The sequence below is a fragment of the Pteropus alecto genome, unplaced genomic scaffold (assembly GCF_000325575.1).
Source record: "Pteropus alecto unplaced genomic scaffold, ASM32557v1 scaffold18, whole genome shotgun sequence".
Lineage (NCBI taxonomy): Eukaryota > Metazoa > Chordata > Mammalia > Chiroptera > Pteropodidae > Pteropus > Pteropus alecto.
In genome coordinates, this window is record NW_006440649.1 from 190,646 (window position 1) to 206,873 (window position 16,228).

A 16,228-nucleotide genomic window follows, 5' to 3' on the forward strand; every position below is an offset into this window, starting at 1 on the left:
AACCTTCTTACTGTCTCGGTTTTTCTCCCCAGCCGTCTACTCCGACTGTGAGGACTCGGAGCGCTAGGTACCCAGTTTTTGTGTGTGCGTCCCCGGACCAGTCAATTATTTAATTACAGTTGTGTTGGAATTCCCTATGGGGCCCTGCTCGTTTTGAGGGGTACCCTCAGACACCTCCGCATGGATTCTTGGTCACCTAAGAATACCCAAAAATTGAGTGGGAGAGAGTAAATGCCTGTTATCTTCGGAGCCGAAAGTGTTTACACTTTTATTTATCCAGCAAAAAAGGTTTTGTTCGGACTCTCAGTAAGTCAGTCCAGTTGAAAAGTTCACCCCAAATAGAAATCAGCCACCTACTTCTTTTTACTTCTGCCCCTGAGTTACCTGAAGCCTTGTCTTTTAGTATCTTGTTGTTGTTGTTTTCTTCCCTAATAACAGCTCAAATAAAGTCAGGGCCTTCTTTCTTAAAAAAGGGGAGGTCCAGAATCCCAAGAAAAACTCACTCAGGTTCACCATATGCAAAGAGATGAACTGGAAGGGTACTCCGGGCCCCTCCCTGCTGTTACCTAAGAAGGGTCCCGGTCCGAAAAGTGGTCTTGGGTGGGTTTTTTTGGAATCCTTCCCACTGCGCCAAGTAAAAGGTCAACAGGAGAACATCAGACTAAGAGAAAGTCTTACAACACTTTTTTTGAGCCCAACTCAACGACAGTTGCTAGAAGCAAAGTAGTAAAGGATTGGGAAAATGCTCTTCAGATGTTGTTTCATTTCAGTTTTCAAGAATTTATCCTAAGTCACGTAATTATATTCTTTAATTAAAATCAAGTTAAATGCAAAAGCATTTTCTAGTTTTAAAGTATGCCCATCTTATTTTTAGTTGTTCTTATGTTTTAACAAAGTATATAACTTTTTTTGGCGGTGGGAGGGCTTCCTAATTGTCTTCACCGTTGAAAAATGTCCTGCATTCTATGTTATCATTTTTGGAAGTGAAAAATTATTAACTTCAAAATATGGTAGACAAAAAGGAAGTCTGAGGAGCTTGGGGGAGGGTGAAATGAGCAAAGAGAATCAAAGATATAGTAGGTGAAGGAAACTGAATTCTGAGTGGCAATCACACAATAGAACACATAGATTTCAAATTATAATGTACACCCGAAAATTATATAAATGTATTAACCACTGTTACCCCAATAAACTTAAAAAAGCTAGTCTCTCATTCTGTTCCATAACTGAAATAGTCAGTACAAAATTCTTTACCTTGCAATAACAGTGAGTTCATTTTATATCTAAAATATTACCCTTCCTCTTCATCATAGTAGCAGTTTTATGATTCTCTTAGTGATTTATAATAAAGATGATAATCTAAATTTTAACTTATTTATCATGCAGTTTACGATTTTTAGTGCATCAGTAAGTATATTGTTTATTTTGAAGTTGATTATTATTATTATTTGTGGTATTATTTAGAATTTGTGTGAAGGATATCTTGATGAATTATGCATGCTTTAATTTACATTCTGGAGGATATTTTTTAATGTCCATAACTATCCCAGGATGGTTTCCTGTCATTGTCCATTCAGAGCATAATTTTAGTAGAAATTCAAGTTGGAAACCCTTATGGCAGTGTAATTCATTATGGATTCATTTATAGTACCCGTTGTTAACAGTTAAGCTGAAAATAATTTTTTATATCACTGTTGTGTCAATTTTATATATATTAATGATTGTTACTTAATTAGTATGTGTTTATCAGACTGTAGTGACAAAATGCTGCTTGTTTTATTTGTTGGTTTTCTAGTAGTCCTTGAATACTTCATTTTATAGTATAATTGTCATGTGGCATTCATATCCCTTCTTTGTATTTCCAAGTAAACATATCGATGCTGTCTTTTAGTAATGTTCTTGCAATGTTTGCTTTTCTAGTCTTAATAACCTGAAGTCAATTTGTTATAAGAAGACTCCACATCACTAGAATATATTGGGGCAAATAATGAATATGTGTTTCTTTTAGCTTAACATATACTTTGCCCCCAAATAATTGATTTTCTGTTTTAAAAATATTTTAATTGACATTTTCTAGGCAGGGAAGAGGAAATGAGGAAGTGGAAGAAATACATTCTTTAGGATACTTTGGGTGAAAGGATATCAGAACTTTTCACTTTTAAATAATGGGTGGAATAATAGCAGCTGGAATATACTTTATGACAGGAGTATTTGGATGGGAGTGCAATGTGAATATCTTGTTAGAGATAATTCAGTTTCCTTTTGTAGTAATACAATAATCCTTTAAATATGTGAAACATGAGAAACCTGATTCTCTTCTGTAGTTTAGTCAATTAACTTGAGGTTTTGGGATGACCCTATAATGAGGATTATATACTGAAAATGAGGATTATATACTGAAAATGAGATATTTAATTTCAGTCTCATAATCTTTAGTGTCATGTTTACCTTTTTTTCTGGTAGTGAATTTTAGTTTTTATAGTGTGACTGGTTTTTTGTGTGTGATTTTTTCTTAGTTTTTCCATAATTAGTTTTTGTATAAACTCTTGTTTATGGTTTTAAAGTATATTGGGATTTTTTTCCTTTTGAATCTCTTTTTGCATACTTAAAATGACAATATATATTGGTGCAAAAAAGGAAAGGAAATAATCCTTCTCATAGTTTAACAGTGAACTTATCATATATGGATGGCAGAGTTAGAATCAGAAGCTAGGCAAGCCTAACAAATAGCTGTCCCAGTGTAAAGTATGTGGTCTTAGAAATTAAACTCTGAAATTAGTTGCTATGACTTACCATGTGTTCATTTGACTTTACTTCTTTGGTGATGGAACATATCGTAGGTATTCTGGACAACTTTTAGTAGGGTCCATCTTATATTCTTGCTTTGCTGTTTTGGATTGCTATAAGAGAACACACCCTGTACAATAGAAATAAATGCATACTTGCCTTTTGAGCTCTCTATTTCATTCATTTTTCAGTGCCTATTCACCATGTAAAATATTCTGAAACAAACCAAATTCTTCACATTCCTCCCTAATTATTAGTTTTTTAATGAGATATAGTTTTCATATATTAGTTTCAGGTCTACAACAATGAATCTGTATTCATGTATGTTGCAAAATGTTTATCATCTAAGTGTGGTTATTATCTATCATCATACTTTTTTCTTGTAATGAGAACTTTAAAGATCTACTCTTAGCAACTTTCATATATAATACTACTAACTATAGTCATCATGCTCTATATTATAGTCTAAAGATTTATATCAAACTGGAAGTTTATACCTTTTGACTACCTTCACCTATCTTGCCATATCTGCCCCCCATCTGTTCCTCTATACCTATGAGCTTACTGTCTTTAAAAAAAAGTCTGCATTTAAATTTTTAAAAAATTTATATTCCATAAATTCCATATGTAAGTGAGATTGATCATGAGGTTTTTGTCTCCCTTATAACTAATTTCAAGTAGCTTAATGTCCTCAAGGTTTATCTTTATGTTGTAATTGGTAAAATTTTCTTTTTATGGATTAATGTTTCATAATATTATATTACATATATTTCATGTTTCCTTTAGGCATTTGTTCATCAGTGGACACTTAGGTTGCTTCCAGATATGTCTTATGTAAATATTGCTGCTATTATCACGGGGGTACATTTTTGCTTTTTGAGTTAATTGTATTTATTTTCTTTGAATAAATACCTAGTAGTGGAATTGCTGGATTATATAATAGTTGAATTTTTAATTTTTGAGGAACCTCTAGAATGTTTTCATAGTGTCTGCACCAGTTTACATTTTTACCAACAGTGCACAAAGATTCCCTTTCCCTTCATCCTCAGTAATACTTGCTGTTTTTTTCTTGTCTTTTTAGTAATAGCCATTTTAACAGGTATGAGTTGATACCCATTGTGCTTTTGATTTGTGTTTCCCTGATCGTTCATGTTCAATACCTCTAATTTTTACCTGTTAGTCATCTGTATGTCCTCTTTAAAAAAAAAGTCTATCCAGACCTTCTTTTTTAAAATCAGCTTTTTTTTTGCCACTGAAGTGATGAGCTTTTTATGTATTGACTGTTAACCCTTATGAGATATGATTTGTAATTTTTTTCCTCTCATTTGGCATGATGCTTTTTTATTTTGTTGATGTTTCCTTTGCTCTGTGCAGAAGCTTTTTTAGTTTGATATATTTCTACTTGTTTATATTTGTATTTGTTGTCTTTGCTTTTGTTGTCAAGCTTTGATGTCAAGATGCAAGATTTTTGCTCTTTGAAAATATTTGACATTTTATGTTGTCTTGGGTTTGGAACAGTAAACTAGTAGTTTTCCTAATACTTTCAAAGTTTTTTTACTGTTCCAGACAGGTTTCACTGTACTATCTTGAATACTGACAGATTAAATGTAGACTGAGTAATTTGAATTATACACAGCTCTTAGCTTTTGCGGGTTTTACTACAATAATATTACTGAAATATTGTCATTGAAATACTGTCATTTATTTTGAGCTCAGTTTATTTTCTTTGATAACTTACTCAGGATGGGTCTATTGTCTCACAATAGATTGTAATAAGGGGCTTTCAAGATAAATTAGACTTAAAAATATGGTCTAGTATAAAGTATTAACTGTTGGCTGCTATATAGAAGAAAGCACTTAATATAATTTTCTTTTAACAGCACACTTGTTTTAAAGTCATTTTGCCATACTCATTAACAGGAAAATAAAAGTAGTATTCACAGTGTCCAGATGTTGGATATTTTCTGAGTGAATAAGTTTTTCCCAGTTTTGGTTTATTATTAACTTTTATTTTTTAGTGAAATTGTATGCAGTTTCAAGAAATAGTGCACAGAATTCACATACACCAATGAAACAGTTTCTTTCATGGTATTATTTATAACTATAATATAATAACACAACCAAGATTTTTTTGAGCATTATTTCCTTAATGTTTCCATCATACATTATTGGCTTCCAGTCAGTATTTAGTATCTGAAAAAAGTATTTGCATTGGAATGACCAAATTTATGTTAGTAGTTTATCCATTTCGAAAATTATTTTAAGCTTTATGTTTTTAAAATGTATCACCTATAGGTGAGCCTAAATTTTTTCTCAAATACTGTATTATTTTTATTGTTTTAATGTAAAAATATGTAAAAACTACCTAACAATATTATTTTAACCTTTTAAATGTCCATATCATTCAGTGACATTAAGTATATTCATAATTATGTTGTAAAACCATATCAGCACTGTCCATCCCCCAAATTCTCATCATCTCATATAAAAGCTGTACACTGATTTAACAACTTTCCATTTCTGTTTCCTCCACCCCCAGGTACCCTCTCTTCTAATTAGTTTTTATGATTTTGACTATAAGTGAAATCATATTTTTCCTTATATGTCTGCTTTTTTCAATTAGCATAATATTTTTATGGTTCATCTACATTCGTAGCACATACCAGAATTTGATTTCCTTTTACGGCTGCATAATATTCCTTTATATGTGTATAATGCAGTTTATCTATTCATCTCTTCATGGACATTTGGGTTTTTTAATTGTTGGTGGTTATGAATAAAGCTGCTATGAACATTTATTTACAAGTATCTTACTCCCTTCCAGTTTTTTTAAAATTTACCTAGGACTGTAATCGCTAAATTGCATGATTGATCCATCCATCCGCCCATCTCGTCCGTCCATCCATCCATCCATCCATCCATCCATCCATCCATCCATCCTTCTATCCATGTGTTTGTCTATCATCTGTTTATTTTTTTAAGGTCTAAAGGAAAGCTTTTTAAAGAAGGGGAAAAGCCACAACTAGAAAAAACAAAGACAAAAACCCAAGAAAAGGAAAAAAACTGATGATTTCAACTTTGTGAGGATAGCTGAAGTTTTTCACAGTGTATGCACATTTTACATTCTCACAAACAATGCACAGGGTTTCCAGAATCTTCACATATTTTCCAACACTTCTTTTTTTTTTTTTTATGCCTACAGCACCCAGTCTTCCTACATGGTCTCCCATTCAAGTACTAACCAGGCCATCCTAATTGGAATATATTGATATTATAATGGGATCTTAAATTTGCATTTTCAAATGATTCGTTTTGAGTACCTTTATATGTGCTTATTGGCCATTAGTTTACTTTCTTTGGAGAACTATCTACACAAATCCTTCGCCTGCTTTTGAATAGGGTGCTTCATTTCCTTGTTGAGCAGTAGGAGTTCTTTATATACTCTAGATAGTAGTAAATCATCAGATCTTTGATTTGCAAATATTTTCTCCCACTCTGTGGATTTTTTTTACTGTCTTTCCTTTGCACAAAATTTTTTAATTTTTAGATCTCGTTTTATTTTTTCTTTTGTTGTTTTCACCTCTGATATCATATTTGAGAAATCACTGCCAAATCCAATGTTGTCTTTTTCCCTCTGTCTTCTAAGAATTTTCTAGTTTTAGTTCTTATGTTAACATCCCTAATCCATTTTTAGATTAATGTTTGGATATCATGTAAAGTAGGGGTTCAACTTTATTCATTTTTAAGTGGATATCTGGTTTTCCAAGCACCATTTTGTTGACATGGTTGGCCTGCGGATCATGTAGAGGCTTAAGAGGCTTGTTTGTAACACCTGTAGTGTTTCTACCAACTAATAATACTTTTTGTAACCATGCTTCTGTTATAATATCAGGTAGCACACATTAGTTTTGTTAATTGAGGGTAGCTGATTAATCATGGGTATATAGTCAATGATTCCACATTAGTTCTACATAAAAACATAGTTCTTAAAACCAGAAGATTTTCTTTAACTAAAAAGATAGTATTGGACTATATTATGAACAGCTTGGCAATGTTAACATTAAATATCAATATGTCTACCAAAATTTTATATATGCTTTGTAGATGAAGATGACATTTTTTTAGTTCATTTTTGAATAATTTGTCCTTTGACAAATGTAATTTGTCAAAGGACAAATTATTCAAAAATGAACTAAATATTACATTTGAATAATGTGACCATAGTTGATTGATCGTTGAAAAATTAAAGGAGACTCTGGAAATAGAATGCACATTTATGTGAATGGTTAATGGAAATGGTTGAAAGGGGCTTTTTCATTTTCTGTTTTACTTAAAAAATTCAAGTGCCTTTTGTCTTCTATTTGTTAATATAACTGATGTTTATGTTTGATGAAGTCAGATGTTACTCATTGCTTTCAATAATTATTAGTGTTTTCATCTTTTAATGTTATTTGTGTTTTTTAGTAATGACTTTGCCTATAGACAGATAATACATGAATGAGTTATGTGCGTTATATATAAAATAAATCTTATATATTATTTATTACATTACATATTTATAATGTAAAATATGCATTACTTTATATTATATTGTTATATATTATATTATGTTATATATTATATCACTGAATATTAGTAACAATAATTTTATTTCATTACTTTATATTTTAGATATATGTGAATATATATTTTGCACATGTATCTGTCTATATACATAGTTATATTTACATTCTGTGTAGACTCATTTGATTTAGAAGTAGAGCTAATATGTGTTTTAATATTTCATGAATGATTCTACATATTTTATACATAATTTATATATTTTTTAGAAGACAGCCATGTTATATAGATGATTTAGAACATGGGTTGTTTGATATATATGTAGGGTTACAGTTTTAAAATGTCTCAAAATACAATTTAGTTTTGAACAATGTAGTTTTGATTTTTCTGTTCCACGTATGCATGGAGTTTTCAAAATATGAGTTTTAGTGGACCCACAAAGTTCAGATCTTCATTGTTCAAGGGTCAACTGTATTTTTGATCAGCATTTGAGAATACGTATATGTGAAGGGATGAAAAAGTTTTATACAGATTTTTAACTACACAACCTCAACATGTTCATTTTCATGTCATCCAGATTCAGATGGCATTATCTGTTAATAGTAATTTAAATTCCAGTCCTTCGAAGAAGAAGCAGCATTGAAGAAATCAATTGCATAGAGAAAAAATGGTTGTCACTTATGGTTTCTGAGATTATGTTGGGTTTTGTTTTTCGGAAAGATTTCATGGAATCTTCATTCTCTGTGCTTCAGTTTAATTCTATGTCCTCGTTATCACATAGTAGCAGAGTTAATGTGTCTTTCCATGTTTTATGTTAGTGCCTCCTTTGCACTGTTATGACCATAGGTTCTATTGAGCATCTTCTTACCAAAGAGTTCTTTTCATTGCAGTTGAGGGCTTGCTTCAGAGTAGCTGTCTCCAACCTTTTTGGCACTAGTGACTGGTGCTCCTATGAGAATCTAATGCCTGATGATCTGAGGTGCAGCTGAGGCAGTGATGCTAGTGCTAGAGAGTGACTGTAAATACAAATGAAGCTTAGCTTGCTTGCCTCCTGCTCTGCGGCCCACTTCCTAACAGGCTATCGAACTGGGGGTTGGAGACCTCTCCTTCAGATGGTATCTTCCTCCTTAATTATCTTCTTCAGTTCTGCTAGAAATGTGGCAATACCTTCTCCATTGGCAGAAGCAACCTCTTGTTTTTCAGTCTAAACCTGCCCCTGGATCTGTGTAACCATCCCTTGCAGTAAATGGCTTGATGTCACTTGTTTCAGAGAATCTCTTCCTGAAGTCATTGTATGGGATCAGTACTTTTTGGTACAAAATGTTGCCTTCTGTTGGAGCATGTTTTCTGTTCATGTCTTCACCCACAAATTGAATGCCTTTTCCATCTTCACTAAGCATATATGTGCTGTGGCCATTACTTTTGCATTTGGAGATGCGATAGCAAAATTTGCATGAATTTCTTATTCTTTCTGCATAATTTCATCTTTACTGTGTATCTTAGCAACCTCAGCATACATTTTTTTTTTTTAAGTCAAGAACATTCACCATTTCATTTAAAGTAAGAGCTTTATACTTGGCATATTTGAATTGCCAGCATCACTACTCCTGCGCTTTAGAGTTATTATTGAGTAAAATAAGAGTAACTGGGACACAAGCACTGTGGTACCATGACAGGTGATCTAATAACTTAGTTGACTACTAATGGCAAGGAGCCTATTGAGACACTGGATCAAAGGGATGATTAATGTTCCTAGCAGGATGGACCAGGATGGTGCCAGATTTAAACACACTTCGTCAGAACTGCATGCTGCTTAAAATTTATGAATTGTTTATTTGTGGAATTTCCCATTTTATGTTTTTGTATATAACTGCAGAAAACACAACTGTGGATAAGGGAGAACTTCTGAATAATTAATTGAACATATCTCATTTAAGCCTTTATAAACATAAGTTTTTGTTAAGTTCTGAAATATTTGAAGTTTTTTCACCTAATAAAAATAGACAGGATAAGTAAAGTTAATTTTTCCCTGCATCCTTTGTCCTTAACTATTTCATGGAAACAACTTAATCACACTTAAATTTCTACACTGGATTTTGAATGATTTTATTTGGTTGGCTACTGTATTTTCATTGAATAACATGATTTCATTATTATATTTTAGACCTTAAAAGCCTAAAATACAAAAGTGGATTTTATGCAACTCTAAATTTAGTGTGTTAATATTTTTACTTTTCTCTTACAGCATTTTCAGTTAGCTTTGATTGACTGTAATCCCTGTACTCTGTCCAGTTTTGAAAGTAAGTGTTTCTAAGTACAATATTTTCTTTCGTATTTTTGAGGAATAGGCTATCTGTAAGGCATTTTAAATCATGACCACGAATACCCTCTCTTGGTTATTGAGAACAACATCAGGAGGCATAAGATGACTCAGACTCTTAGGACAGTTGATTTCAGCATGGTTACTTGATTATTATAGAAATGTCTGGTTTCTCAAAGAACACAACACGTAGTGGTTGCCTGCTTTTGCTACATATCACTGTAGTTTTAAGTAGCTATAGTGTCTGTTTCTTTAAATGGAAAAATTTCTTTTTTTCTTAAATGTGTTTGAAGATGTGCATATTCTGTAGACCATGACTATTAAATTGAGAAGTATTCAAAGTAAAATTAAAAAGAAAAAGTGGAAAATATACTTTTACTTATGAGTAAATTATAAACACATAGTTTCTTTAAGTAAATACATATTATATTTGGAACTAGCAAGATGGGTATGTGTACAGTTAATACTTTTGAAAAGATTTTTGTATTTTGAAACTTTCATTCTATGTTGTCCAAAAATGTTTCTGAATAGACTTTATATTTCAAGACATTTTGATTGCAATATTGTCAGTTTACATCTATAATTAAAATTTTCATGGTGAGCATTCTACTAGCTGTATATTTATGCTCTTCCTTCAAAGTACATTTTAGAAAGAAATAGATTTTTACCTTACAAAAGATGACATTATATTTTATGAGATTGTGAGGCCATAGACATGAGACATGAAACTAAATCTGGAGGAATTTCATGTGGTATTAGGGTGCCAGTTAGCTGTGACCTTTTCATCCTTGTTTCTTTATTAGTTGGGTATGATAAAGGGAAAATGGGATTTTTTGTTTGTCTTTTCTCTCTCACTCACTCTTTTACCAATAATCCAGTTTCTCTTCAATAATAAAGAGAAATGAAATTTCTATTAATTGCATTTGATATGGTAGGGAACCAGGATGGGAAATGCAGTGATGAGGAAGAAAATCTTTTAACCTATAAGATGAAGAGGTCATTCATATATATGAGGCTTTTTTGTTGTTATTAGTTGGTTTTTGCTCATTTGTTTTATTTTGTTATCCTGTGTTAGTATTTTCCTCCTCTCTAAAGAAGATATTTTAATTTTATTTGATAAGTAATTACTTAACTTGTGATGTAAGCCTTATTTAGGTAATAACTTTATATCAAAGTTGTTTTATTTTAAGGCTAATTACAAAATTTGGAGCTAATTTTTCTCTTTTATATGGAAAGAAATTTATGAATACCTAGTATTGTGTTCTCCAATAGAGAAATAGAGAAGTTCCTAGAAAGCTGGAGAACTTAACTGAGACAGCTACATAGCACAGTCTCATCGAATCAGAATCTTTAAGAGCTGAGCTTTAGAATTGATAATTTTTTCATACTTCCTGGTACTAATTTTATCTTTGCTATTCATGGAGAAAGAATGAGAGAGATGTGGGGAGGGAGGGAGAGAAAAAGAGACATCTTGGTGTGCTTATCCTATATGAGAAATTTCATGACTGTTGTGAGACTTTTGGGGAAAAAACCCATATACATAGATATTTTGCATATAATTTTGAAAATTTTTTCTAGTTAGAATTTAACATGAAACAAAAAACACATTTGTCATTGACAAATTTCAAGTAAGCCAGAATTCAGTTGTAATTATTGCGATTTTGTTGATCTTTATGGTCTTTGTATACTCCCTCATACCATTCTCGTGACTAGGCATCAGAAAGTGTTTCTAAAAAGAAACAAAAATGTTCTGTCTTTGAGTTGTCAGTTGTTTTATTTTTTCGTTAAATACATTGGATGATATTGGTTAATAAAATACATAGGTTATTCTTGCTTTTTAGGTGGTTTAACTTATTTCTTCTTCTTTAAAAAAAAGTCTTCTTATTCTGAAGAGCCAAAAAATCAAGTCATTCCACTGTGTTTTCACTAATATTGTCCTGATGCATGAATTTTTTCATAAATGTTTATACAAAATTTGTTATAAAACACTTGAAACTTATATAATTTTATGAACATATGACACCCTAGTAATTTTAATAAACAAACTGTGTATTTCCAAAAAATCTTTATTAATAGTAACAAGATATTTTGAATATATTGAATATTATATGTCAAGATAGATACATTTAAAAGGTTAATATTGCTGATTTGAAACTTATTTATTCTTTTTAATGTTTTTTAAAAGTTATACAAATGTTATTTGGAATTAAAAATAAATAGATTAAATATTTAATAATAAATTTTAATATTTTTAGCATGCTCATAATATTTACTAGATTTATTTGTGTATTTTATAAAAAATATTGTACTTCTCAATCAAATATATAAGTACAATTTTAACATTTTATGTTTTATTATCTCTATTTTTGTTTATCACATTAAGTTTAGTGGTATTGTTAACATTCTTTTTTATAATCCTTTGTAGTTCAGTTTCATATTGCCCACTTGTATGAAACCCAGGTAAGTGTTTTAACTTACCTAAAACAAGTACAATAACTAACAACAAAATTCTCATCTATGCTTGAAATGAAATTATATAAGACAAATGTCAGTAAATTTAATTGAGTTCTGGGTAAATACTTACTACTAAATATATTTAATATTTTAATCCTCATTAAATATGTTTGAAATTTTGCTTAGTGATAAAATTATGTAAGAGCAATGAAGGTTTCTAGATTCATATTTAATATGAGTATAGTTTTTGTAACTTCCTGTGATTTAATAAATCGCCTAACACTGCTTGCTGTAAAGTAGCAACTATTGATCAGTTTGTGTTTGTAACCATGAGTCATCTGTGTGCTGTGAAATTACTATACTTAAGTTTTTTACCATCCCAATACTAAAATCTAGTTTTCTTTTAAAAATATTTGTCTATAATAAGGAACTGTTTCAGAATAGTTTCTTTTGTTTTTCTCTAATATTGAAATATCTTTAAAACATCTTATTATTTGTAACACAGTGTAGTCATCCTTTGATAGCAATGGCATTACTTCAAAGTAGGTTTTTCAAACTATTTCAGATTAATTATAGAATATTTTTAAATAGCAGATTTTGTTTATTGAATTAAAAACTGAAGTTAGAGCCTGCAGGAGAAAATCAAGAAGTTTATAGAAGACTGAAAAAAATCATGTAGGGTTTAATGTGAGTAGCTGAACGAACATTTATTATTGTGTTGTGATAATGCGATGTTACATTTATTACGATATTTTCAGAGAAAAAACATTTTATATAGTGAAAATTTGTGAGGTCTGTCCTTTTGTTTTTTGTTCAAATGTGAAATAACAGGGTGGGATAGATGTTATGCAAAATTGTACCCAAAAGAAGAAAGATGCTGTCATCTTCCTTTATTTATATTAGAAACGGGTATTGTAAGATAGTTTGGGATCATTACATGGCTGGTTGCCTAACCCAGCTGCCATCAGCATCAGAGTTTTATTAGCATCAAATATTAGCATCAGATTTTTATAACCTATCTACCCATGCCACTTCCTCATTCACACACACATCCGTTTCCCATACACATTTTCAGGGTAGGATAAACCTGCATTGAGAGATTCTTTCAGTTTATGAGGTGCTTGTTGACAATTTGCAGTCTTCTTATATGATTCTCAGATAAAAATTCTGACCTTTCAAACTGAACCTTATATATATAAAGTTTTTTCAATAGTTGTCTTTTTAAAAAATTTCTTAATTTGTATTTTTTCTCTTAATTTTCTTTAATTTTCCTTATTTTAGAAAAATTTTTTTAAAATCTTTTGATTTGGGAAAATGGTTTTAAGTGTAATCTATTATGACCATTTGTATATTAGGATAGTAAAGCTATCTTAATTGCATTGCATTCCTCAAATAAGGAAAGTATGAATTTTAAACCTGAATAATAAATGAAGCTATAGAAGTTTTCCATTTGAATTTTTCCATTTGGAGTATGCCTGTTATTGAATTGTAGTTGATGCTGTTATAACAGAAAGGGGCATGAGCTCTGAACTCAGTATTCTCAGACAAGGAAAAATGGGCCATATATTTCATATGAGACCTATAAGAATTCTAAATCTCAGTGAGTATCTTTTTCTTAATAATCCAAGAAAATTCTGTTGGAAAAATTCTTGTAATTGTTTATAGTCTGTTAAAATAATTTGAGGAACAACGAAATAGTTTTTTATGGATATATATGCAGGTCTTTTTTTTTCTAAGTTTAACCAGTAAATGAAAGTTCTTATTTATAAACACTTGATTTTCTCATATCCTTAAAGTATCATCATCCAAACACTTGATAATTAGTTTCTGAAATTTGCTAGGATTGTTATTTAATTTTCAAAAATAGTTAATTACTTGAGGTAGTTTCTGAAGCTTTTTGAATAAACATAGGATTTTATGCTTATTATATTCTCATGAATTACACTGATTTTTTTAAACTACTTATTTAAAAATAATTACTAATTCACAGAAAGACACAAGTGTGGACCAGACGGTTTTTTAAAGTGGTTATAGTTTATAAAACTATAGTACATGAAAACTGTGAAATGGGCGGTGGCACTATCTGTATATATAATTGAATTCTGTTTTATTGTATGTGTATGAGGAATGTGAAAGTGGAGGCAGATGTTATTTGCTGGAGTAGAGAACTTACTGTCTAAAAGTTTTCTGTGTCCCTTGGCTGTGACTTTCTTGGTCTTTTAACTATAGAGATGAGTCTTTTATTGAGGCTGATTTTATATTTCTTTGCACCTGTTGGCATTTCCAATTGTGGCATCTCCAGAACTCACTAAGGAATAGACGAGGCAAAACTAAATAAAAGTGAACAAAACAACAAACAAAAACCCCAAACAGCAAAACAAACCAGTGGAACATACTGCTATATTGTTCCTTGAGTCCAGAGATCAGTAACTGGTTCATTTTATCTTGAGGAATCTCATGTTTCTTTTATATGTAATGTTGAATGACTTTAGTTCTATTTAATGAGGGAAATGAAGAAAAGTGTGTTTGCTACATCTTGTCTGGAATTGAAAGTTCACGTTGATCTTTAAAATTGCAATCCAGACTGGTGATCCTTGAGATGTATTGTTGTTTATGCAGTCAGCCCAGGTAATTCAACCAATTGCAGATTGAAAATATTCTAGAAAGAGTTACATAGTTGTTTACATGTGTTATATAGTTTTTCCTAAAATCATTTTGTCTGTACTGAACATATGAAGGCTTTTTTTTTGTCCTTTTTCTCTAAACAATACAGTATAATATATAAGCCATTTACATACATTTACATAATAGGTGTTATAAATAATCTAGATGTGATTTAAAGTGTATGGGAGAGTAGGCATAAATTAAATACAAATACCATTTTCATGAAAGAGATTGGTTTTTACTTTTTGTACTATTCTTTGAAGATTTTGGAATTATGATGATACTTGTTTCACAAAGGTCTTCAGAAATGTTACCTTATTTTGTGTTCTTTGAAAGAGTTTGTTAAGTATTACCTTTTTTTAATGTTTGGTAATTTTTTACTGGTTAAACAGTTGAGCCTAGATTTTTCATAATTAAAAGGTTTTCAGTTGTGGACACATTTAAATACAATATTTGTCACTTTGGGTTTGGGGCGTTGTGGAACATTATTTTGGTTCAATTCTTTGGGGAAGGGGAGATTTTTCCATTTCATCTGAACATTATTGGCATAAATTTAATGTTTGTAGAGATACGTGATGAGCCGTAACAAAATCTAATTTCACTTATTTATTCTTTCTCTCTTTTTTTTTTTGTTAATTGGTCTTTCCAGGGTTTTTAAAATATAATAATCTTTTAAAAGACACTTATTTAATGGTTGCTTTCTATTTTATTAATTTCTACTCTTTATATTCTTATTACTTTCTTTGTGTTAATATTATTTAGTGTTTCTTTGACAATTTTAACATATATAATTAGATGATTGATTCAAATAATTTTAAAGTAAGCATAGTTTGTTGCATTCTATAATGTTTGGTATATCATGTGTTTGTTTCAGAATATTTTATAATTTCACCTATAATATCATTTCTTTGGCCTCTGTTTTATGTAACATGTGCTGATCAGTACCAATGACCTGAGAATTTTCTGATTATGTTTGTTATTGATTTCATCTTAAATATGTTTTTTACTCTTTTATTATTTGAATCTACTGGAAATTTTTACATTGCTTTTTTGGGCCATCATCATCAATCTTGGTAAATATTCCATGATTTTACTAGAAAAATGTGTATGTTGCCCTGTTAAAATTCATTTAACCTTGTGAGAGTTTCTCAGTTGTTTCATTGGTCTACATATACACATTATTCCAGTGTTGGAGTGTTTGATTACAGCAGTTTTGTAGTAATAGCAAAGGAAAAAATAAACATTTAATTAATGAAGGAAACAAGTTTTTAAAAATTTATTTGTATTAGTTTCAAATATACAGTACATTGGTTAGACATCTATATAGTTTTTAAAACGATCCCTCAATTGCTCCCTCCCTCCTCAAGCCCTCCACTTAGCCATCATATTAATGCAAACTGCATTCCCTCTGCCGTGCTCCCCATCCCTGTGATCACAACCATT

General features: G+C 30.6%; 1 protein-coding gene across 1 annotated transcript in view; it reads left to right on the top strand.

Moving 5' to 3' along the window:
- The window catches only part of LOC102897701 (histone demethylase UTY-like), a 185,373-nt gene that overhangs the window by 80,620 nt on the left and 88,525 nt on the right, over positions 1 to 16,228 (top strand). The window contains 2 exon segments of the mRNA XM_025050980.1: positions 9,593 to 9,647; positions 12,093 to 12,127. Coding sequence (XP_024906748.1) covers positions 9,593 to 9,647; positions 12,093 to 12,127 — 90 coding nt within the window.